The 24,996-nt window shown below is 45.0% G+C and overlaps 1 protein-coding gene across 6 annotated transcripts; it reads left to right on the top strand.

Annotated features, from left to right (window-relative positions):
- The first annotated feature begins 997 nt into the window (after positions 1-997).
- DCST1 (DC-STAMP domain containing 1) lies at positions 998-23,145 on the top strand. 6 transcript variants are annotated; one of them, XM_075192337.1, is made up of 18 exons: positions 999-1,315; positions 1,829-2,032; positions 6,180-6,284; positions 6,439-6,564; positions 6,772-6,846; positions 7,019-7,147; positions 7,237-7,376; positions 7,889-8,084; positions 10,138-10,281; positions 11,524-11,645; positions 11,947-12,104; positions 12,453-12,552; positions 18,725-18,820; positions 18,909-19,035; positions 19,319-19,435; positions 19,829-19,971; positions 20,468-20,581; positions 22,855-23,145. In XM_075192337.1, the coding sequence occupies exons 3-18, from the start codon at positions 6,188-6,190 to the stop codon at positions 23,104-23,106; spliced, it is 2,136 nt and encodes a 711-aa protein (XP_075048438.1). In that variant the 5' UTR covers positions 999-1,315; positions 1,829-2,032; positions 6,180-6,187; the 3' UTR covers positions 23,107-23,145. The 6 variants fall into 6 exon arrangements, with proteins under 6 accessions (XP_075048440.1, XP_075048438.1, XP_075048439.1 ...); XM_075192338.1 differs by having other exon boundaries at positions 999-1,310; positions 1,833-2,032; XM_075192334.1 differs by having other exon boundaries at positions 999-1,306; positions 1,782-2,032.
- Positions 23,146-24,996: the final 1,851 nt, after the last annotated feature.

Below are 24,996 nucleotides of genomic sequence, written 5' to 3' on the forward strand. Positions count from 1 at the left end.
TCAGTATAACACAATGTTACTGTATTACTCTCACTATAACACACTGTTACTGTATTACTCTCACTATAACACATTGTTACTGTATTACTCTCACTATAACACACTGTTACTGTATTACTCTCACTATAACACACTGTTACTGTATTACTCTCACTATAACACACTGTTACTGTATTACTCTCACTATAACACGATGTTACTGTATTACTCTCAGTATAACACGATGTTACTGTAATACTGTCACTATATCAGATGGTTACTATATTACAGTCTCACTGTACCAGGCTGTTACCAGTGGTGGAAGTGATCTGTGTCGGTGTAACATACCAGCTCCTATAAATCCCCCTGTACTGTATCTGTTCTATGTTCTGCAGGCACTCAGTGTGCAGGGCATGGCAGCAGCAGGCTGGCTCACGGGGTCTCAGGGGTTGTGGGACGAGGGGGCCACCAGTAGTTTGGAGATTGAGAAGTTTGGAGACTTCCACGGCTCATACTAATGTGCCATGAGTGAGGGGCGGAGCAACAGCCCAGCGGTGACAGAGTGGGTGGTCCAACTGTCACTCACCTTTCATTTACCTGTCACTCACCTGTCGTTTATCTGTCACCCACCTGTCATTTATCTGTCACTCAACTGCCTCTCAGCTGTCATTTACCTGTCACTCACCTGTTATTTACCTGTCACTCACCTGTCATTTACCTGTCATTTACCTGTCACCCACCTGCCTCTCATCTGTCATTTACCTGTCACTCATCTGCCTCTCACCTGTCATTTACCTGTCACTCACCTGCCTCTCACCTGTCATTTACCTGTCACTCAACTGCCTCTCACCTGTCATTTACCTGTCACTCACCTGTTATTTACCTGTCACTCACCTGTCATTTACCTGTCACCCACCTGCCTCTCATCTGTCATTTACCTGCCTCTCACCTGTCATTTACCTGTCACTCACCTGTCATTTACCTGTCATCCTCCTGCCTCTCACCTGTCATTTACCTGTCACTCACCTGTCATTTACCTGTCACTCACCTGTCATTTACCTGTCACCCACCTGCCTCTCACCTGTCATTTACCTGTCACCCACCTGCCTCTCACATGTCATTTACCTGTCACTCACCGCCCTCTCACATGTCATTTACCTGTCACTCACCTGTCATTAACCTGTTACTGAGAGCAGCACGGGGACTGTGTACATTTTTTCTCTTTTACACCCTTCCTATTTGCCATTATCCAGGTCATGTCACCAGGGGACATATTGTCTACAATACACAGTGGAAGGGAAACCACACGTGGAGCAGGGAATCACATGTATGTAAGGTCAGAGTATGACGGCTCGGTGACAACTTACCTTGCATCATTTCATATTTTTCATTTTATAATATATAATGTTAAAAAACATCTAAAATTAATTTTACACTATCGAAATCCCTAAAGCTTCTCGGGGTGTCGACTGCCCCCAGCAACTCACTTCATATTCCCACTGTGACCAGTAAGTGTTACTGTGTTACTTTCTACCACAACAGTACTGAAATATTATTATTATTATTATTGCTGATGTGAGTACTATCATTATATCAGATTGTTACTGTATTACGCTATATCACCCAGTTACTGCATTACTCTCTGTCTATATCCGGTTATTACTCATATAGCAATTACTACTGATTTTCCATCCACCGAAGGTAAAATGCTACAGTATTCTCCTGTGTCTTAACCCTTTATTATGATGTTCTCTCCCACTCATTATGACCTCACTACTGCCACATATTTTATTGCATTACAGTATACTTGTTACTCACTTATCGATGGCTGTTTGACCTTCTCCTCAAGCTAGTTCCATGTGAAACAAGACTCCGGTGGAAATTCTCCATAGTGTTGGAAACTGTTCCCTGCAGAGCTAACATAAGGCCATCAGGAGCCAGGTGGTCGATCCTTCAGCTGGAAGAACCATGAAGAGATATTTCATTGCTATGATGTTCTGATCGAGGGCGCATCTAACAAGAAAGCTTCATATCTACCTTGGATATCTCTGATGTAAGCCTATATATGTTTGGAGAATGTGATGTCAAAGTGGCTTAACTCATTAATTGTGCACGAAAAAGTATTATTACTTGTTCAAACTTAAGGTAAGTGTATTGTAGAAGTGATTTGATAATAGGTTGTAGAAGTGATGTTGGTCTGTAGATGTTGATGTAGGATTGATGTTGGTCTGTAGATGTTGATGTAGAAGTCATGTTGGTCTGTAGATGTAGAAGTGACGTTGGTCTGTAGATGTTCATGTAGAAGTGATGTTGGTCTGTAGATGTAGAAGTGATGTTGGTCTGTAGATGTTGATGTAGAAGTGATGTTGGTCTGTAGATGTTGATGTAGAAGTCATGTTGGTCTGTAGAAGTAGATGTAGAAGTGATGTTGGTCTGTAGATGTTGATGTAGAAGTCATGTTGGTCTGTAGATGTAGAAGTGATGTTGGTCTGTAGATGTTGATGTAGAAGTCATGTTGGTCTGTAGATGTAGAAGTCATGTTGGTCTGTAGATGTAGAAGTCATGTTGGTCTGTAGATGTAGAAGTCATGTTGGTCTGTAGATGTAGATGTCATGTTGGTCTGTAGATGTAGAAGTGATGTTGGTCTGTAGATGTTCATGTAGAAGTAATGTTGGTCTGTAGATTTTGATGTATGATTGATGTTGGTCTGTAGATGTAGAACTGATGTTGGTCTGTAGATGTAGATGTAGAAGTCATGTTGGTCTGTAGATGTTGATGTAGAAGTGATGTTGGTCTGTAGATGTTGATGTAGAAGTGATGTTGGTCTGTAGATGTAGAAGTGATGTTGGTCTGTAGATGTATAAGTGATGTTGGTCTGTAGATGTTGATGTAGAAGTGATGTTGGTCTGTAGATGTAGATGTAGAAGTCATGTTGGTCTGTAGATGTTGATGTAGAAGTGATGTTGGTCTGTAGATGTAGAAGTCATGTTGGTCTGTAGATGTAGATGTCATGTTGGTCTGTAGATGTAGAAGTGATGTTGGTCTGTAGATGTTCATGTAGAAGTAATGTTGGTCTGTAGATTTTGATGTATGATTGATGTTGGTCTGTAGATGTAGAACTGATGTTGGTCTGTAGATGTAGAAGTCATGTTGGTCTGTAGATGTTGATGTAGAAGTGATGTTGGTCTGTAGATGTTGATGTAGAAGTGATGTTGGTCTGTAGATGTAGAAGTGATGTTGGTCTGTAGATGTAGAAGTGATGTTGGTCTGTAGATGTTGATGTAGAAGTGATGTTGGTCTGTAGATGTAGATGTAGAAGTCATGTTGGTCTGTAGATGTTGATGTAGAAGTCATGTTGGTCTGTAGATGTAGAAGTGACGTTGGTCTGTAGATGTTCATGTAGAAGTGATGTTGGTCTGTAGATGTTGATGTAGGATTGATGTTGGTCTGTAGATGTAGAAGTGATGTTGGTCTGTAGATGTTGCTGTAGAAGTGATGTTGGTCTGTAGATGTAGATGTGATGTTGGTCTGTAGATGTTGATGTAGAAGTCATGTTGGTCTGTAGATGTTGATGTAGAAGTGATGTTGGTCTGTAGATGTTGCTGTAGAAGTGATGTTGGTCTGTAGATGTAGATGTGATGTTGGTCTGTAGATGTTGATGTAGAAGTCATGTTGGTCTGTAGATCTAGAAGTGATGTTGGTCTGTAGATGTTGATGTAGAAGTGATGTTGGTCTGTAGATGTTGATGTAGAAGTGATGTTGGTCTGTAGATGTTGATGTAGAAGTGATGTTGTTCTGTAGATGTTGATGTAGAAGTGATGTTGGTCTGTAGATGTAGAAGTGATTTTGGTCTGTAGATGTTGATGTAGAAGTGATGTTGTTCTGTAGATGTTGATGTAGAAGTGATGTTGGTCTGTAGATGTTGATGTAGAAGTCATGTTGGTCTGTAGATATTGATGTAGAAGTGATGTTGGTCTGTAGATGTTGATGTAGAAGTGATGTTGTTCTGTAGATGTTGATGTAGAAGTGATGTTGGTCTGTAGATGTTGATGTAGAAGTCATGTTGGTCTGTAGATATTGATGTAGAAGTCATGTTGGTCTGTAGATATTGATGTAGAAGTGATGTTGGTCTGTAGATGTTGATGTAGAAGTGATGTTGGTCTGTAGATGTTCATGTAGAAGTCATGTTGATCTGTAGATGTTCATGTAGAAGTCATATTGGTCTGTAGATATTGATGTAGAAGTCATGTTGGTCTGTAGATATTGATGTAGAAGTGATGTTGGTCTGTAGATGTTCATGTAGAAGTCATGTTGATCTGTAGATGTTCATGTAGAAGTCATGTTGGTCTGTAGATATTGATGTAGAAGTCATGTTGGTCTGTAGATATTGATGTAGAAGTGATGTTGGTCTGTAGATGTTGATGTAGAAGTCATGTTGGTCTGTAGATGTTGATGTAGAAGTCATGTTGGTCTGTAGATGTAGAAGTCATGTTGGTCTGTAGATGTAGAAGTCATGTTGGTCTGTAGATGTTGATGTAGAAGTCATGTTGGTCTGTAGATATTGATGTAGAAGTGATGTTGGTCTGTAGATGTTGATGTAGAAGTGATGTTGGTCTGTAGATGTTGATGTAGAAGTCATGTTGGTCTGTAGATGTTGATGTAGAAGTCATGTTGGTCTGTAGATGTTGATGTAGAAGTCATGTTGATCTGTAGATGTTTATGTAGAAGTCATGTTGATCTGTAGATGTTTATGTAGAAGTCATGTTGATCTGTAGATGTTCATGTAAAAGTCATGTTCATGTGGAATTGATTTTAGTGGGAACAGCTCTCTTGAAAATCCACACCACCATCTCTTATAAAAATTAGACACTCTCTTAAAACCCTTCTCTTTATTAGAGCTTACCCTACTCCCACCTATAATACTCAGACTAATACACCCTCACAACTGTCCCAATCTCCACTCTGAGCCACACTTGCTCCTCTTGTTTCATCTGTGCCCTCTTCCCCTTAGAATGTAAGTTCTCTAATGAGCAGGATCCTTCATACCCTTTGTTTTCATGTCTGCATTTATTTTGTCTAACGTATGTCCCTGTTTTATGTATGTCCTGTTTTCACTACTGTACGGTGCTGCAGAGCACTGTGGTGCCTTACAAATCTATGATAATGATACTAATAGAACTTGGAATCTGGTCTCACGGGGGGAGGGGCGCCCATTGCTTAGAATGAAAGTGAAATGTTTTTTTGGCCAATCTTATGCTAAAGACAAGTAATCGGTATTAACACAATCTGATGAAGAGATGAAGGTGTGGATTTTCGAGAGACCTTTTCCCACCATTAAGTTCCTTCTACCAAAGACCCTATTTATCATCAAGCACTCACGGGTGGTCTATCTTTATCTTCAGTCAAGACTATAGTATGGGAGGTCAGCTTTACATAGACATACACAGTGTGTAAACTCATATTGTTGGGGGTGGGGTGACCAATGCCTAACTAGAGGACCGGTGACTAGAGAGTGTTGCTGTGTCAGTCAGTGCTAAGGTTGCAAGTTTGTCTTTTATGGTAAAAAGGTTCATATTTCCTGCTATCATGATAAAATAAAAGAATAGTGGACCAACTGAGCAGTGTCCTGTCAAATGCCTGCTGTCTTTATCAATATATATAAATATATATATATATATATATATATATATATATATATATATATAATATCATTATTTCTCATTTTATAGTGCTAATAACATGATAATTAATAGTAATGGGACCAATAAATGAACATTCCTATTATGCCACATAGCTGTGCCCACAGTTCATCATCAAACATACGTAGGCAGCTTGTGTGTGACTCAACCCATCTCACACGTCTTCAGTTTCACAAAGGAACCTGGGAGGAGTTGCCGTTTCAGCCATCTTTGACTGCTTTGATGAAGCGGCTCCGGGGTGTCAGATGAAACTGGTCCACGTGCCATATCTGGCCCGCCTGCCAGAGGGTGCTGACGCCTATTTTAGTAGTTCAGTATAATCTTGCAGATGAGAAGCGGCCCCGTAGTGCTCAGTCCAGAGATTCCAAGTACAAGAACAATTATTTGGTGATGCTAGAGATTAATTCCCTATGGTAGGTTTACAGGGTTCAGTTGCCGATGGAACGTATTAAAGATGGCTGATGTTATCAAGAAATAACAAATAGATCTTTTTTCTTCTAGGGGCAGAAATGGAGGGTTGCAAGAAAGAGGAAGGGGTGGAAACGAAATTAAAGAGATCCGATGAAAGGAAAAAAATTCCACCAAGAGGGAAAAGGCCAAACACAAGTAAGACCTTAAAGCCTAGCCCTAGAATGCGTCCTTCCTCTGGGTCTCTATGTTTTAACTGATAGTCCTCATGAGATTGGGCAGGAGATCAGCTTGTAGTGTAAGCTTTGAGATGTTGAGGACATGCTGATTGTTCCTTCTAACCCTACTGCAGACCTGAAGCGGTTTCTGACCTTCGCGCTCCCCCACTTCTGCATCCGATTCCTCTACAGTAACCCCAAAGAGTTTATTGCTTCAAAATTCTTCTTCGGAGCTGGATTCGGAGGCGTCGTGGGAACTGGTAATTGTGCAGCTACTTGCTGAATGTTTATATGTCTCGTTGGACAGAATATAATCAAGATGCCTGGGCTACACACATGTTCATGACACGTATGATGTTTGCACACGGACAGACGAAAGCTCCTATATTTTAAAGCATTGTCTTTATAATAATAATTATATAATAACTTTTAATTTAATGCTTCAAGTGGTACATCTATTTTTCTAGGAATCTTTTATTTACTAGTTAACCCAATGAGCCTTTATGAAGAACAGAAGATAAATCTTTTGTATGGGATTACAGGTGAATATATGTAAAATACTCTTTATTTATCTATACCCCTACTGTCTTCTTTGCCCATCATCTTTGACTATGTGGAGGGTGTAGAAGAGATTATTACAATTTCTCTTTTCTAGGACGCCAAGATGTTCTTCTCTGCTTTGGTGTCATCTCACGTTTTCTTCTGTCTCCTCAGCGACGTTTGCTATCGGCTGTGCCACCTCCACCTACTTCCGATGTACCACACTAATCATAATGCCCAATTTTTTGGGGAAAGAGGGTCGTGCCTACTTGGTTATCTTTGTGTTGGCCTCTATCTACGCAGGTAAATATCCGGCCCAATGATCTTCTTATTTTACGTAAAGCAGATTAGTTTGCATGCAAGTGACCTGATACGATCTCCACCATTGTCAGGACCCGTCGCCAACCTGGAGCTCAGCGTGGAGGAGGTCGTACGGTCCGTTGCGTGTATGAAGGATTTGCAGATTAACCACACAAAGATGATTTGGAAACTGATGACGAAACCCGTCAAACAGATTGTTGAAGACCTGGTGGTGAGGAAAGAGATGAGAGTTTTCTAGATGTAGGAAAATATTGAGGCCAGTGAGAAATGTTAATAGAAAGACATTGGGGAAATTTTAAGACCTTGGCAGATACCAACAAGTTTGGAGAGATCTCCCATTCAGAATTTAATTGAGTAGAGAATAATATTAAAATAAGGAATGGACGTCTAGGGATGAATAGGGCGTGATCACACCCTATCGACACAATGAGAGGTGGACGCATCACCGTTACTCCTTCTAAGAGACGTATCACTTGCAGGTGCTGGTGGGATGATTGGCAATATTAGCAGCACTATCTGGCTGCGGCTGCTGATTGCGTATTGACCCCTCCAACTCACAGTACCGTGGTCACTTTATTCCGTGAATAATACAAAGCATCATTGTGTCAACCAACGTTATAATGACTACAAAAATGCAAATGTCTTGTTTTATCTTGAGTCTCATGAGCCATATTGTATCTTGTAGCTTATAGCTTAGACCCAGCTGTACCCGTTGTGTTCTAGAAAAGTGCAAAGGATTTGAAAAAGAACAGCAACAGAATCCTGGCTCTGTTTAAGGAGACGGAGGAGGAAATGGAAAGTACTGACGGATACGACAAGAAGAAGGAGAAAGAAATATTGGAGAGGGAGGAAGAGGCGGAAAACCCGACTCAGTCTACACAGAGGAAATTTGACATTAAGACCAATCTCCGTTGCGAGTGTGAGTACACAGGGATTCTGTTGACAGTTACACAGAGCTGGATTAAGGCTTTGGGGGCACAGAGCGCTGACGACACGGGTCCCTATGGTCTAAAATTAATGGCATAGTGAGATCATTCATGAAAACAGAGAGAAAAACGTGACCCCTCCATATCTCTCTCATTACTGACCCTTCTTGTCTCTCTCATTACTGCCCCTTCTTGTCTCTCTCATTACTGCCCCCTCTGTGTCTCTCATTACTGCCCCCTCCATGTCTCTCTCATTACTGCCCCTTCTTGTCTCTCTCATTACTGCCCCTTCTTGTCTCTCTCATTACTGCCCCCTCCGTGTCTCTCATTACTGCCCCCTCCGTGTCTCTCTCATTACTGCCCCTCCATGTCTCTCTCATTACTGCCCCCTCCATGTCTCTCTCATTACTGCCCCTCCATGTCTCTCTCATTACTGCCCCTCCATGTCTCTCTCATTACTGCCCCCTCCGTGTCTCTCATTACTGCCCCCTCCGTGTCTCTCATTACTGCCCCTCCATGTCTCTCTCATTACTGCCCCCTCCATGTCTCTCTCATTACTGCCCCTTCTTGTCTCTCTCATTACTGCCCCCTCCTTGTCTCTCTCATTACTGCCCCTCCATGTCTCTCTCATTACTGCCCCTCCATGACTCTCTCATTACTGCCCCTCCATGTCTCTCTCATTACTGCCCCTCCATGTCTCTCTCATTACTGCCCCCTCCATATCTCTCTCATTACTGCCCCCTCCATATCTCTCTCATTACTGCCCCCTACATGTCTCTGTCATTACTGCCCCCCTCCATATCTCTCTCATTACTGCCCCCTCCTTGTCTCTCTCATTACTGCCCCCTCCATGTCTCTGTCATTACTGCCCCCTCCGTGTCTCTCTCATTACTGCTCCCTCCTTGTCTCTCTCATTACTGCTCCCTTCATGTCTCTCTCATTACTGCCCCCTCCGTGTCTCTCATTACTGCCCCTCCATGTCTCTCTCAGTACTGCCCCCTCCATGTCTCTCATTACTGCCCCCTCCGTGTCTCTCTCATTACTGCCCCCTCCGTGTCTCTCTTATTACTGCCCCCTCCGTGTCTCTCTCAGTACTGCCCCTTCTTGTCTCTCTCATTACTGCCCCCTCCTTGTCTCTCTCATTACTGCCCCTCCATGTCTCTCTCATTACTGCCCCTCCATGACTCTCTCATTACTGCCCCTCCATGTCTCTCTCATTACTGCCCCTCCATGTCTCTCTCATTACTGCCCCCTCCATATCTCTCTCATTACTGCCCCCTCCATATCTCTCTCATTACTGCCCCCTACATGTCTCTGTCATTACTGCCCCCCTCCATATCTCTCTCATTACTGCCCCCTCCTTGTCTCTCTCATTACTGCCCCCTCCATGTCTCTGTCATTACTGCCCCCTCCTTGTCTCTCTCATTACTGCTCCCTCCTTGTCTCTCTCATTACTGCCCCTCCTTGTCTCTCTCATTACTGCCCCCTCCGTGTCTCTCTCATTACTGCTCCCTCCTTGTCTCTCTCATTACTGCTCCCTTCATGTCTCTCTCATTACTGCCCCCTCCGTGTCTCTCATTACTGCCCCCTCCGTGTCTCTCTCAGTACTGCCCCCTCCATGTCTCTCATTACTGCCCCCTCCGTGTCTCTCTCATTACTGCCCCCTCCGTGTCTCTCTCATTACTGCCCCCTCCGTGTCTCTCTCAGTACTGCCCCCTCCATGTCTCTCATTACTGCCCCCTCCGTGTCTCTCTTATTACTGCCCCTCCATGTCTCTCATTACTGCCCCCTCCGTGTCTCTCATTACTGCCCCCTCCGTGTCTTTCTCATTACTGCCCCCTCCGTGTCTCTCTTATTACTGCCCCTCCATGTCTCTCATTACTGCCCCCTCCGTGTCTCTCATTACTGCCCCCTCCGTGTCTTTCTCATTACTGCCCCCTCCGTGTCTCTCTTATTACTGCCCCCTCCATGTTACCCTCTAATGCGTATAGCAACACGCGGTAAACACCCAGCCCCGCAGCCATAGCTTTCTCTCTCTCCTGACAGACGTAATTGAACTAGGTGTCGACAAATGTTACGACTGGTTTGACAAGAAGCACGAAGACTGTATGAAGACAATATGGCTTCCTGTTCTCAACAACCTTCTCTGCTTGCCTATGAAATTCAAATTCTTCTGCAATATCCTATATTGTGAGTAATATCAAATCTTACCCATCGTATGTCCCAAATGTGACACAAAAAATCTTTATGTTAATTCAGAAACTTTGCCTTCATTGGGAAGCAGTCGTGTGGTCCTTCTTTGAAATTGGAGATGTCCTGCTTTAAAACCTTCAAATCCACGGGTTTAAAACAATTTTCTTTTTCATGTTAAATCATTAATAACTTTATTCCTGGATTTAAGGAATAATTAATTAATGAATACCCGATTAATTAAGGAATGTAAATGCCGATATGTGCCATATTTTACATAGAAAATCGCTCTGCACACGCCCAGAAACAAACCATAGACAGAGAACACAGCAACATCCAATCCAAGCTCTGGGCATCTCTCAGGTACATGATTTACAGCCGTATCACTGGCTCCAGCTACAGGTCAGGTGTAGGTGCTGATTAGTAGTGATGACGGCTGTGTATACAGCTACAGGTCAGGTGTAAGTGCTGATTACTAGTGATGACGGCTGTGTATACAGCTACAGGTCAGGTGTAAGTGGTGATCACTAGTGATGACGGCTGTGTATACAGCTACAGGTCAGGTGTAAGTGGTGATTACTAGTGATGACGGCTGTGTATACAGCTACAGGTCAGGTGTAAGTGGTGATTACTAGTGATGACGGCTGTGTATACAGCTAGAACATGTGTTTGTATCAGGAGCAACTGTAACAATGTATTTTATGTGCAGTAAACATTAATAATATATTAATAAATGTATTTATGGTGAAAAAATACATTGTTTTACCATTTTTAATGTTTTGTCATTAATGACGATATTTCTAACAGGTGACATTAATTGATTAGGGTTTTCCTGTGCGTTCTTTTGGGACTTGATATTCCACATATGTATTGGACGTATTCTGCAGTGTATTGTCTGTTAGAGCAGAGCGCACCTAGACCTGTATTCTTCTACAGTTGTATCTTTACATCCGCTCATTCTTGAGTACAGATGTGCGTATATATATCCAAATTATGTGTATTTTTAAAACAAAAGCACAATACGCTTAGTTTGCCTTAATGAATCAGGCCCCACATCTTTCAGTAATTCTCTCTATCTTAAGTCTCTACTCATGCCAGATGTATTACTAGGAAGGGGTGGCATCCCAGGGCAAAAGCCCCTATAACCCATCTGCTAAAATAGCTGCAAAAGAGCAATTATAGCAATTTGATTATTCAGTAATTGCTGGTGAGTTGGTTGTAGATGACGTCTTTCTTCTGTAGTAGGAAACACCTGGTGCAGGAACAAGCTACCACTAGAAGGAAACTTTGGACATTTGTTTGACAAGGTCAATGCGACCATGAATAATTTGGATCATGGGTTCTCCAGTGAAGAGTACGTGAAGGTAAGTGTTTCCTTGTTTTCATACTCCTGATGACACTTTGATGTGTAGGCCTATGTGAAACCAAGCAAATACTCTTAATCAGAGTTGGAATTCCATTGGAACGTCATATTCAACAATATGTTGCTGGGCTGGAGCCGTAATCCATATAACCAAATACTCCTGTTTATTTGTCATATTATAACAACCCCTTGGCACTGTTGTGGTAACTCTCATCTCCTTCTTCTTTCTCAGAAGATCTCTTCTTTTTCGCTCCCAGTTATTCAAGTAATTTTCAACTCTTGTATTCTTCTCGTGATGACAGAAAGAAGAACGAAGCATGTTTGTTGGTCTAAACATCTCTGAGTTGTTCGTCATCGACGAAATCATGGAGAACATCAACAAGAAGAAGGTGGTGATGGAGAAGATAATGTCCTTCATCAGTGTCATTCTGTCCTGCTCCTTCATCTTCCTCTTCGTGTCGTGAGTATTCCATCTTTTCCGTCTCTTAATATCACCGTGAGTAGCCTTTCAAGCCATGAATTGAGCATTTACTTCATCACGTACCCTTTAATTAATTTCATTGACTGGGACAGTAATTATCCCACATGCCCTAAAGCAGGGAACTCTAATGTGGAAGACATTGACTTTTTATGGGTCTTTGAGTAAACCGTAGAGAAACCCAATTCATCTTTGATGCAGATCTGACAGAGAACATATGAAGTCATTCTTGGTTTTTCTGGGTATCACACAAAACTGTCTCCATCTTCCACCACTACAAAATCACCTTAAACCCCATGCTTCATGTACTCTCCTATTTACCTCCCACAGGGCGTATGGTTATACTAACAAGTATAACTCTGACATCCTCTTCGATAACAACTACGTGACCACGTATTTCAGGCAGATTGATGCCCGCAGGAGAAAACTGGTGAGTATTTTCTTTCTTAGAGGAATCACCTAGTGAGTTGGAATCACTATGAACACAGTGGGCTGGCGCTCAGTTGGACTAGGGATGCTTCATGAATGATGGGAAAAAAACGAAAAGTAGGTATCAACCGCATAGTCGTGCTCCTGTGCTCAGTAACCTCCCAAGGTGTGTTCAGACCTGTACTAGAAGCACACGCCAGGTTTACGTACATCAGACTCAACCCACGTGTGCACACACAATCGTAGTTATTGTCATAAGCACAAGATCACTTTGTTTGATTTTCTTTTTTACAAAATAGCCCTATAATTGTTAGGAACCCCTCCTCCAGCCAGCACAACACAACCCGGAATCTACTCTGCCAATCAGGTGTTCACTGGAGCCCCTGATGGTGGGGACAGACTGGGCCGCAGACTGACAGAGGGTCGTGAAGTGTGTACCGGCTGGGGAGAACCCAGGCAAGCGGAGTGGAATCCAAGCAGAGGTCAAGGGCCGGCAGCAGATAGCAGATCTGATAACAAGCCAGGGTCAGGGGTCACGAGCAGACAGGATGGTCGGTATACAAGCCAGAGGTCAAGGTCACGAGATACACAGGCAGGGTCCAAATCCAGGCAAGGGGTCATACACGGGTAGTCAAATAGGATATCCAAGAGACAGGAACAAGACACAGAGCAGGTCAGCAGACTGGAACAGAAACTATAACCGGCAATGAGGTAGCAGACCTCATTGCCTTAAGTAGTAAGCCCAGCCAATCAGAGCCTGGCTCTGATTATCCTCAGCCTTGCCCCTAGATTACTTAGGCAATAGGTGTTTGATTATAGTTGAGCGCATGCGCCCGGCTTCTCACCGCCGGGATGCAGCGCTGAAGCGTCTATGCATTGCCCCGGCAACGGCTGGGACATGGGCGGAAGGGACGTCCCGGTCGCCATAGCGACGGCCGGGACGCAGGTAAGAGAGTCGCGGCGGCTGGGCACCGCCGCGGCTCGTAACAGTACCCCCCCTTGAGGAGGGGTCGAGGGACCCCGACATCCAGGCTTCTTTGGAAATTTTTTAAAGAAAACCTTCAACTGTTTAGGCACACATAGTCGTCTTCACGGGACCCAGGATCGTTCCTCTAATACACGATTTTTCCATTGTACCAGGAAATGTACCTGCCCCTGCATTTTTTTGAAGTCAAGAACTTTCTGAACCAAAAATTTTTTGGGCGTGTTCCTATTTCCTACAGAAAGTCCTGTAGACTGGGATGGATTTGGGTATAATACTGGTTTGAGTAATGAACAATGAAACGTGTTGGGAATCTTTAGTGAGCCAGGAATCTTCAATCTAAAAGCAACCGGATTGATCTGTTTGGTGATCATGAACGGACCAATAAATTTAGGCCCCAATTTTTTACAAGGCTGTCTGAGCCTGAGGTTTTGAGTTGACAGCCACACTTTTTGGCCCACTTTGAATGAGCAGGTGGCACGGTGGCGATCCGAATTTTTCTTGTCCGATAATGAGGTCTTTTTCAAAGAGGAGTGAACCTCCTTCCAAATTCTTTTCAGATCCGCAGCTGTGGAGTGAATCCCCGGAATACCAGCAGATTTGAGAGAATAGAGAGAATTAGATCTGGGATGGAAACCGAAGTTACAGTAGAAAGGGGAAGTTTGAGTGGATGAGTGAGATGAATTATTGTAGGCAAACTCTGCCCAGGGCAGCAACAAGGACCAATTATCATGGAATTCGGAGGTATAACATCGGAGGAACTGCTCAAGTGACTGATTAACCCTTTCAGTTTGCCCGTTAGACTGAGGGTGGTATGCAGATGATAGACTGATCCTGATTCCGAGAAGGGTACAGAAGGATCTCCAGAACTGCGCTATGAATTGTGACCCATGATCAGAGACAATATCGGAAGGAAGTCCATGGAACCGGAAAATATGCTGTATGAAGAGAAGGGCCAGATCTCGAGCTGTAGGAAGCCTGGTTAATGGAATGAAATGTGCCATCTTACTGAAACGGTCTACCACAACCCAAATAGTATTGTGTCCTGTAGAAGGTGGCAAATCAACAATAAAGTCCATTGACAAATGTGTCCACGGTTTTGCAGGAATGGTCAATGGAAGCAATTGACCTACCGGGCGAGTCCTGGGGACTTTGTTTCTGGCACAAACCTCACATGAGAGGACATGACTTTTGACGTCAGCGGACAAGGATGGCCACCAGACCGTATGGGAAATAATTTCCAGCGTCTTATAAATTCCAGGGTGTCCAGCCGACCTACTATTATGCGCCTCTGCAAGAACCGCCCTCCTTAGATGGACTGGAACGCAGAGACGTTGCTCCGGAGTAGTATCAGGGGCTAACTTCTGGAATCTCTGAAGTGTGATACTTAAATCCTGGGTTAATCCAGCCTGGATTACGGAAGGAGGAATAATAGGTTCTGGTTTTGAAACTGGAACGTGGTGTGCCAAGAAACATCTGGACAGAGCATCTGCCCGGACATTTTTGGAACCCGGTCGATAGGTGATAAGGAAATTGAACCGGGTAAAGAATAACGACCAACGGGCCTGCCTGGGATTTAGACGTTTGGCCGATTGAATATATTGCAAGTTCTTGTGGTCGGTAATGACAGAGATCTGATGTGAAGCACCTTCCAGCCAATGCCGCCACTCCTCGAAGGCCCATTTGATTGCCAATAATTCTCTATTCCCGACATCATAGTTGGCTTCTGCTGAGGAGAACTGACGGGAGAAATAGGCACATGGGTGTAGACGATTAGTATGAGTATCCTTCTGTGATAGTATGGCACCAGCACCAACGTCAGATGCGTCGACCTCAAGAACAAATGTTTTAGCTGGATCCGGATGTCTAAGGACCTGAGCGGAGACAAAGGCTTTTTTCAGGTTTTCGAATGAGGCAACTGCTTGGGGGGACCAATTAGTTGGATCCATTCCTTTAGGGGTTAGGGCGACAATGGGAGCCTTGATGTCCGCAAAGCCATGAATGAACCTTCTATAATAGTTGGGGAAGCCCAGAAACCTCTGCACCGCCTTAAGGTTGTTTGGTTGCACCCAATCTAAAATAGCCTGAACCTTAGTTGGATCCATGGAGAATCCCTCAGAAGAGATTATGTAACCTAAAAAGGATACTTTCTGCACCTCGAACGCACACTTTTCCAGCTTGGCATAAAGGTGGTTCTCTCGCAATCTTCGTAGAACTTGTTTGACGTGATTCTGATGTATGGACAAAGATCTGGAATAGATGAGGATATCATCTAAATAGACGACCATGAAACAACCAAGGAAGTCCCGAAGAACCTCATTAATTAGGTCCTGAAATACTGCCGGTGCATTGCTAAGACCAAATGGCATGACCAAATACTCGTAATGGCCAGAGTGCGTATTGAATGCCGTCTTCCACTCATCTCCTTCTCTGATCCGGATGAGCTTATATGCACCTCGAAGATCGACTTTGGTGAAAACAGTGGCACCTCTTAATTGGTCGAACAATACGGAGATGAGAGAAAGTGGATAGATGTTTTTGACTGTGATGAAGTTCAATCCTCTGTAGTCAATACAGGGTCTTAGTCCTCAGTCTTTTTTAGACACAAAAAAACATCCAGCCCCTACTGGAGATTTGGATGGCCTGATGAAGCCCTTTTCCAAATTCTCCTCAATATAATCTTGCATGGACTTGGTCTCGGGTCCCGAGAGAGAATACAGGCGTCCCTTGGGTAACTTGGAACCGGGTATGAGCTCGATGGCGCAGTCAAAGTCACAGTGAGGTGGTAACGTATCCGCAGCTTTCTTAGAAAACACATCCCAGAAGTCGTGGTATTGTGAGGGAAGTTGCTCCGGAATAGCCTGTACCATACGCAGAGGCAGCGTCAAGCAAGACTGTGAACAATACGAGCTCCACTGGACAATTTCTCCTTTCTCCCAATCCACAACGGGGTTGTGACGAGAAAGCCAAGGATGGCCCAGAACCAATGCAACCGCTGGGCAGTCAATAAGGAGGAACGTTATAGACTCTGAATGAAGCGCTCCGATGTTCAAATGTAATAGCGGTGTCTCCCATTCAATCTTGCCTCCAGGCAATGGATTCCCATCTAAGCCACAGACAATAATAGCAGATTTGAGCCTTACAGGCGGAATCCCAGCGGAGCGGGCGAACCCGATATCAAGGAAATTGCCTGCAGCTCCACTATCAATGAAGGCCGACAGGGCCACAGAACTGGAACCAACAGTGATTTGTGTGGGGATCAGAACAGCATTCTTTTGGGAAACCACTTGCAGGCTTAAGTGGATATTTCCCCAACATGCTTCTTTCTCAGGTTTATAAGGGCAAGAGCAGGAGAAATGGCCTTTCTTACCACAATAAAGGCATAGGCCTTGTGACCGTCTTCTGTCTCTTTCATCAGGAGAGAGGCGAAGCGCTCTTGACTCGGTAGGCTTCTCAACAGAAGAATCTGGAATAAAGGCAGACAAACAAGAAGACGCCTCTTTCTCTGTCCTCCTCTCCTTGATCCTCCTGTCAATTTTAATGGCGAGTTGCATAAGGCTCTCCAGCGAAGTGGGTGAAGGATACTGCACAAGTGAATCCTTAATCTCCTCTGACAGTCCTAAGCGAAACTGGCTGCGTAACGCTGGGTCATTCCATTCGCTGTCAGGCGACCATCTGCGGAATTCAGCGCAGTATTCTTCTGCCAAACGCCGGCCTTGCTTTAAGGCCCGTAGATGAGCCTCAGCCGAGGCAACTCGATCTGGATCATCGTAAAGGAGACCCAATGCATTAAAGAAAGCTTCCAACGATTGCACAATAGGACTCGACTGTGGTAGGGTGAAAGCCCAGGACTGGGGGTCACCCTGCAGGAGGGAGATGACAATTCCAACTCTCTGCTGTTCTGAACCTGAGGACCGAGGCTTCAGCCGAAAGTAGAGTTTGCAGCTTTCTTTAAAATTCCAGAACAGGGCTCTATTTCCGGAGAACCGGTCCGGCAAATTTAACTTGGGTTCATCAACTGAACCAGAAATGGGCAGTGTAATCCGGGGGACCTCGACTGAGGAGGACAAACGCTGGGACAGTTCCCGGATCATTTGGTAGAGGGTCTCAACATGACCCACCAGGGCTTGAAGAGGAGACGATTTGGTTCCGCTTTCTTCCATACCACTTCGTCTCCGAAACGTGAGGGCCGGTTATAATGTTAGGAACCCCTCCAGCCGGCACAACACAACCCGGAATCTACTCTGCCAATCAGGTGTTCACTGGAGCCCCTGATGGTGGGGACAGACTGGGCCGCAGACTGACAGAGGGTCGTGAAGTGTGTACCGGCTGGGGAGAACCCAGGCAAGCGGAGTGGAATCCAAGCAGAGGTCAAGGGCCGGAAGCAGATAGCAGATCCGATAACAAGCCTGGGTCAGGGGTCACGAGCAGACAGGATGGTCGCTATACAAGCCAGAGGTCAAGGTCACGAGATACACAGGCAGGGTCCAAATCCAGGCAAGGGGTCATACACGGGTAGTCAAATAGGATATCCAAGAGACAGGAACAAGACACAGAGCAGGTCAGCAGACTGGAACAGAAACTATAACCGGCAATGAGGTAACAGACCTCATTGCCTTAAGTAGTAAGCCCAGCCAATCAGAGCCTGGCTCTGATTATCCTCAGCCTTGCCCCTAGATTACTTAGGCAATAGGTGTTTGATTATAGTTGAGAGCATGCGCCCGGCTTCTCACCGCCGGGACGCAGCGCTGAAGCCGTCTATGCGTTGCCCCGGCAACGGCTGGGACATGGGCGGAAGTGACGTCCCGGTCGCCATAGCGACGGCCGGGACGCAGGTAAGAGAGTCGCGGCGGTGGGCTCGTAACAATAATACAACAGAAAAAATCTTTCTTCTTGCACACGAATGACAGTGGGAAATATTTCATGCTAACATAGGCTCACATAATCATATATGTACGAGCAATGAAGAAAGCACCTACCAGCTTTCAAGGTGAATCCACAATCATCCAATCACAAAGTGGCTAGTTAGCCCTGGAGTCGTCGGCATCATCAGCGTGTAATTGCACGAGAACGCAGGCACCAACAAGTGATACCGTCTACTTCTATATAAACGTCTCTGGGCAAGTGTTCCCCATCCACAACTACGCAATGGTTTGGGGCAGGAGACAGAGGATTTTCTCTCTATTTACAGAAAAAAAGATTCTTACTACCACTACGAAGAGGCGAAAGGAATGACTTTATCTTTCCGAACAAGCTGGCCAGCCAGGGGACGGAGGTGAAGATTTCGGTGAGTACGTTACATCAGCAGGTGATGTGTGACTGGCTTGCTATGTGAACGTCACAGTGACCATAGACCCCTCTCGCCCCCTCTACAGCTGGTGGAATTTCTTCAGTGTATCCCCATCCTCATCCTTCTCATCCTGTCCATCATGTTCGACCTGATCCTCTCCAACATCTTTCATATCATCCGCAAGCACTCCCAAACCTCTTATGTCTTCTCAAGTGAGTGTGGGCCGTAACCACTAGAAGGAGCTAACGGCATACACCACTCGATTGTGGTAATAATACTCTGAGCTCTGTGCCAAAATATTACATTATATAATACTGCTCTGTTGGAACAGCTCTGTGCATCCATACATGTTTTACACTTAGATGCCCATGAGCTGTGGGTGATATTTCTTTTGGCATTTCTTCAGTAATCCCGCCTGTAGACCTTCTATAAGGATAGCTGACTTGTTACACATTACTTATATATGTAAAGTGATCTCTCTCTCTCTCTCTATAGGTCATCACCAGCTGGAGATATATGTAGGGGGCGATGGTTTACCAGCTAAGCTTCTCCGAAATATGATTGGTGCACTCAACACATCATCCAGTCAGTTAGACTTCAGCGCCAATAACGGTAAATGCACAAATATCCACTGCAAGAGTAAGGGATCATCAGATGGGGGCATTCGTGTCCCCCGACAAAACTGAACATTTATTTTAAACTTTTGCTCGCCGTAGTTATCAATCTCCGTAACTGCCATAATATCCCATACACACGACTACACAAGACCCTTATGGGTGAAATATTAAACTCCGGTTTTGTAAAATCGACCATTTTCTGCGATTTTGCCGGCCATATTTAAAACGGCAATTTAATTAAAGGCAAACCCAACAGGTTGCTTGAATAAGTGAATTGAACACACTTTCCAAGGATGGGTCACTAACATAATGCAGAGAAATCTGGAGACATTTTCATTAGTTGACCACAAAGGCATAATTTACTACAGTGCTCTCTCTTGCCTCCTAGTGTGCCTCCCAAACCCAGTCAGCATGTCCTTCATCGACTACCTGTGGTCCTGCTTACCCGTCGTTTGTCTCCTGTCACTCTGTTTCGTACAGGTGTACATCTACCGTCTCCGAAGAGTGGTGGCCTCATTTTATTTCCCAAAGGTAAATCGTATATAAGAGCCTTGGTTGTACCAAACATTATCGAGTAACCCTAACGCGTTCTGCTTTTTTAATGGAAGTCAAATAAATCACTTGAAACACATGTGAGAGACGAAAACTTTCCACTGTCAGACATTCTCTCTCATGTATTAACAGCCGGGGTGTCGAAGCCCCTCCTCCACTAACTGGGGAGGGGTTTCGACAACCCTAATTTTACTTCACAAAAAAATCTGATCTAATAGGACCAGCAAGAACATTGTGAAAAAGTATATTGGGGCAGTATATTTACTCTGCTCAGTTATTAAAGTATGATTATGAGCAAAGCTAAGGACAGCGATTTTGCACCATGAACACTTAGAGTCAACTACCTGACAAATGTGGTAATCGGAGGTGAGTACGTAGGTAACATTTTGTAAATAAACAGATATAACCTGAGGACAGGTGTAAGACGTGCTCTGTCCATCGTTATATACTGTATATCGTTTCCCTGTTCCCTTAGAGGGAGAAGCGCAGAGTACTCTTCCTATATAACAAGATGCTCAGGGCAAGATTAACATACGCCAACTCGAAGCGGAAACAAATCATACGGAAAAGTCGGACCAAGGAGAAACGGGTGAGATGGAGACAATGTACCCCAATTCTAAACTCTGACCTTACCCTCAACACTGATTGCTATACTCTCCTCCACCCTCCAAATAATTTACTCTCTCCACCACACTCCTCCTTCCTGCAGTTACTTTACCCTCTCCACCACACTCCACCTTCCTGCAGTTACTTTACCCTCTCCACCACACTCCACCTTCCTGCAGTTACTTTACCCTCTCCACCACACTCCTCCTTCCTGCAGTTACTTTACCCTCTCCACCACACTCCACCTTCCTGCAGTTACTTTACCCTCTCCACCACACTCCACCTTCCTGCAGTTACTTTACCCTCTCCACCACACTCCACCTTCCTGCAGTTACTTTACCCTCTCCACCACACTCCACCTTCCTGCAGTTACTTTACCCTCTCCACCACACTCCACCTTCCTGCAGTTACTTTACCCTCTCCACCACACTCCACCTTCCTGCAGTTACTTTACCCTCTCCACCACACTCCACCTTCCTGCAGTTACTTTACCCTCTCCACCACACTCCACCTTCCTGCAGTTACTTTACCCTCTCCACCACACTCCACCTTCCTGCAGTTACTTTACCCTCTCCACCACACTCCACCTTCCTGCAGTTACTTTACCCTCTCCACCACACTCCACCTTCCTGCAGTTACTTTACCCTCTCCACCACACTCCACCTTTCTGCAGTTACTTTACCCTCTCCACCACACTCCACCTTCCTGCAGTTACTTTACCCTCTCCACCACACTCCTCCTTCCTGCAGTTACTTTACCCTCTCCACCACACTCCTCCTTCCTGCAGTTACTTTACCCTCTCCACCACACTCCACCTTTCTGCAGTTACTTTACCCTCTCCACCACACTCCACCTTCCTGCAGTTACTTTACCCTCTCCACCACACTCCACCTTCCAAAAGTTACTTTACCCTCTCCACCACACTCCTCCTTCCTGCAGTTACTTTACCCTCTCCACCACACTACTCCTTCCTGCAGTTACTTTACCCTCTCCACCACACTCCTCCTTCCTGCAGTTACTTTACCCTCTCCACCACACTCCTACTTCCTGCAGTTACTTTACCCTCTCCACCACACTCCACCTTCCTGCAGTTACTTTACCCTCTCCTCCACACTCCACCTTCCTGCAGTTACTTTACCCTCTCCTCCACACTCCTCCTTCCTGCAGTTACTTTACCCTCTCCACCACACTCCACCTTCCTGCAGTTACTTTACCCTCTCCACCACACTCCACCTTCCTGCAGTTACTTTACCCTCTCCACCACACTCCACCTTCCTGCAGTTACTTTACCCTCTCCACCACACTCCTCTTCCCTGTAATTACTTTACTCTCTCCACCACACTCCTCCTTCCTGCAGTTAATTTACCCTCTCCACCACACTCCACCTTCCTGCAGTTACTTTACCCTCTCCACCACACTCCACCTTCCTGCAGTTACTTTACCCTCTCCACCACACTCCACCTTCCTGCAGTTACTTTACCCTCTCCACCACACTCCTCCTTCATGCAGTTACTTTACCCTCTCCACCACACTCCACCTTCCAAAAGTTACTTTACCCTCTCCACCACACTCCTCCTTCCAAAAGTTACTTTACCCTCTCCACCACACTACTCCTTCCTGCAGTTACTTTACCCTCTCCACCACACTCCACCTTCCTGCAGTTACTTTACCCTCTCCACCACACCCCACCTTCCTGCAGTTACTTCCCCTCTCCACCACACTCCACCTTCCTGCAGTTACTTTACCCTCTCCACCGCACTCCTCCTTCCTGCAGTTACTTTACCCTCTCCACCACACTCCACCTTCCTGCAGTTACTTTACCCTCTCCACCACACTCCTCTTCCCTGTAATTACTTTACCCTCTCCACCACACTCCTCCTTCCTGCAGTTACTTTACCCTCTCCACCACACTCCACCTTCCTGCAGTTACTTTACCCTCTCCACCACACTCCACCTTCCTGCAGTTACTTTACCCTCTCCACCACACTCCTCTTCCCTGTAATTACTTTACCCTCTCCACCACACTCCTCCTTCCTGCAGTTACTTTACCCTCTCCACCATACTCCACCTTCCTGCAGTTACTTTCCCCTCTCCACCACACTCCACCTTCCTGCAGTTACTTTACCCTCTCCACCACACTCCACCTTCCTGCAGTTAATTTACCCTCTCCACCACACTCCACCTTCCTGCAGTTACTTTACCCTCTCCACCACACTCCTCCTTCCTAAAGTTACTTTATTTATTTTTTTTGAACAGGGGAAGACTTTGATGGGTGCCCTTTACCGCCAGTGTCCCTGGATGAAATTCTTAATTCGCCGGCTCTGCATTGTGTGTAACTCTAGCGAGACCAAAGACTCCTATATGTGCCCCACCCCAGGCTGTGGCACGGTGTACTGCCAGCCCTGCTGGAGGGACATGAAGAGATTCTGCTTTGCCTGTACGCTGTACGATATAGACTTGATCACCGATGACGGTGAAAGTGAAGCCGAGGTCAGGTTCGAGGAGTGACATGACCTCTACAACATGCAATAAATATTACTAATAATCTCCATGTCTCCTTCTGTGGATGTTAGGGGTTATAGAGGGTTAGTGTCTGGGGGTAATATAACAAATATGGGTCCTATGCAGGAGTAATAGTGATGTTATATTGAGTAATAGGAGCATTCATGGTGATATTATTGAGAGTAAAAGGAGGAGTTATAGGGTGTAGTAATAAAGAGTAATAGGAGTAATTAGAAGGGGTTATATCAGCAGTAGCCTGTGTGGAGTATTAGGAGTAGAGGGAGGGACTACATTGGGTAGACGGAGGAGTAATACAGAACATTAATACTGTTTAGATGGAGTTGGCACATGGTGGTGTTATATGGAGTAATGGAGCGTCAGTACTATACAGAGATGTCTTATACAGAGTAATGACACAGTAACAGATACACTCAGGAAACATGCTCCCCAGTACTGATTGCCTTCCCCAGGAGTCTATTTCTATTACTCACAAGAGCTCAGTCTGTATACAAGAAATATATATATATATATATATATATATATATATATATAAACATGACATGGCACTGCCCCTCCTGGACCCCAGCAGACCTCAGACATATAACATAACTTGGAGGTTATGAAAGGAGAAGAAAAATGTGGTAATGTCGGATATTTCTGAATTCTGTCACAGATCTGTCCTGCGTTCCTCTGATAGATACATGATGGAGTATGTGAATGGAGATGTATACACCCCTAGTCCTCCCCTCTCACACCCCTGTAACACTCCCCCTGTACACACACACTGACACATTGATACACAGCTCAGAGAGTGTGCCAGGCCGCTGTGTTATGTGAGATCCCTGTGTCCAGCTTCTACCCTCAGCCAGCGTTGTTCCCTTCTATATCCTCCCTGTACCCCTAATCTTTTCTGTATCCCATCAAATCCTCCCTGTACCCCTAATCTCTTCTGTATCCCCCTCAAATCCTCCCTGTAGCCCTCATCTCTTCTGTATCCCATCAAATCCTCCCTGTACCCCTAATCTCTTCTGTATCCCCTCAATCCCCCCTGTACCCCTAATCTCTTCTGTATCCCATCAAATCCTCCCTGTACCCCTAATCTCTTCTGTATCCCCCTCAAATCCTCCCTGTATCCCTAATCTCTTCTGTATCCCATCAAATCCTCCCTGTACCCCTAATCTCTTCTGTATCCCCCTCAAATCCTCCCTGTATCCCTAATCTCTTCTGTATCCCATCAAATCCTCCCTGTACCCCTAATCTCTTCTGTATCCCATCAAATCCTCCCTGTACCTCTAATCTCTTCTGTATCCCCCTCAAATCCTCCCTGTATCCCTAATCTCTTCTGTATCCCATCAAATCCTCCTGTACCCCTAATCTCTTCTCTATCCCCCTCAAATCCTCCCTGTATCCCTAATCTCTTCTGTATCCCATCAAATCCTCCCTGTACCCCTAATCTCTTCTGTATCCCATCAAATCCTCCCTGTACCCCTAATCTCTTCTCTATCCCCTCAAATCCTCCCTGTACCCCTAATCTCTTCTGTATCCCATCAAATCCTCCCTGTACCCCTAATCTCTTCTGTATCCCATCAAATCCTCCCTGTACCCCTAATCTCTTCTGTATTACATCAAATCCCCCCTGTACCCCTAATCTCTTCTATATCCCCCTCAAATCCTCCTGTACCCCTAATCTCTTTCTATATCCACCTCAAATCCTCCCTGTACCAATAATCTCTTCTCTATCCCATCAAATCCTCCCTGTACCCCTAATCTCTTCTGTATCCCCTCAAATCCTCCCTGTACCCCTAATCTCTTCTGTATCCCATCAAATCCTTTCTGTACCCCTAACCTCTTCTGTATCCCATCAAATCCTCCCTGTACCCCTAATCTCTTCTCTAT

The sequence above is a fragment of the Mixophyes fleayi genome, chromosome 12, assembly GCF_038048845.1.
Source record: "Mixophyes fleayi isolate aMixFle1 chromosome 12, aMixFle1.hap1, whole genome shotgun sequence".
In the NCBI taxonomy this organism is placed as follows: domain Eukaryota; kingdom Metazoa; phylum Chordata; class Amphibia; order Anura; family Limnodynastidae; genus Mixophyes; species Mixophyes fleayi.

Coding starts and splice junctions, on each gene's coding strand:
- DCST1 (XM_075192337.1), top strand. CDS start 6,188: ATGGAGGGTTGCAAGAAAGAGGAAGGGGTGGAAACGAAATTAAAGAGA. Junction 7,148..7,236: donor GTTGGCCTCTATCTACGCAG/GTAAATATCCGG, acceptor CACCATTGTCAG/GACCCGTCGCCAACCTGGAG. Junction 12,105..12,452: donor TTCATCTTCCTCTTCGTGTC/GTGAGTATTCCA, acceptor TACCTCCCACAG/GGCGTATGGTTATACTAACA.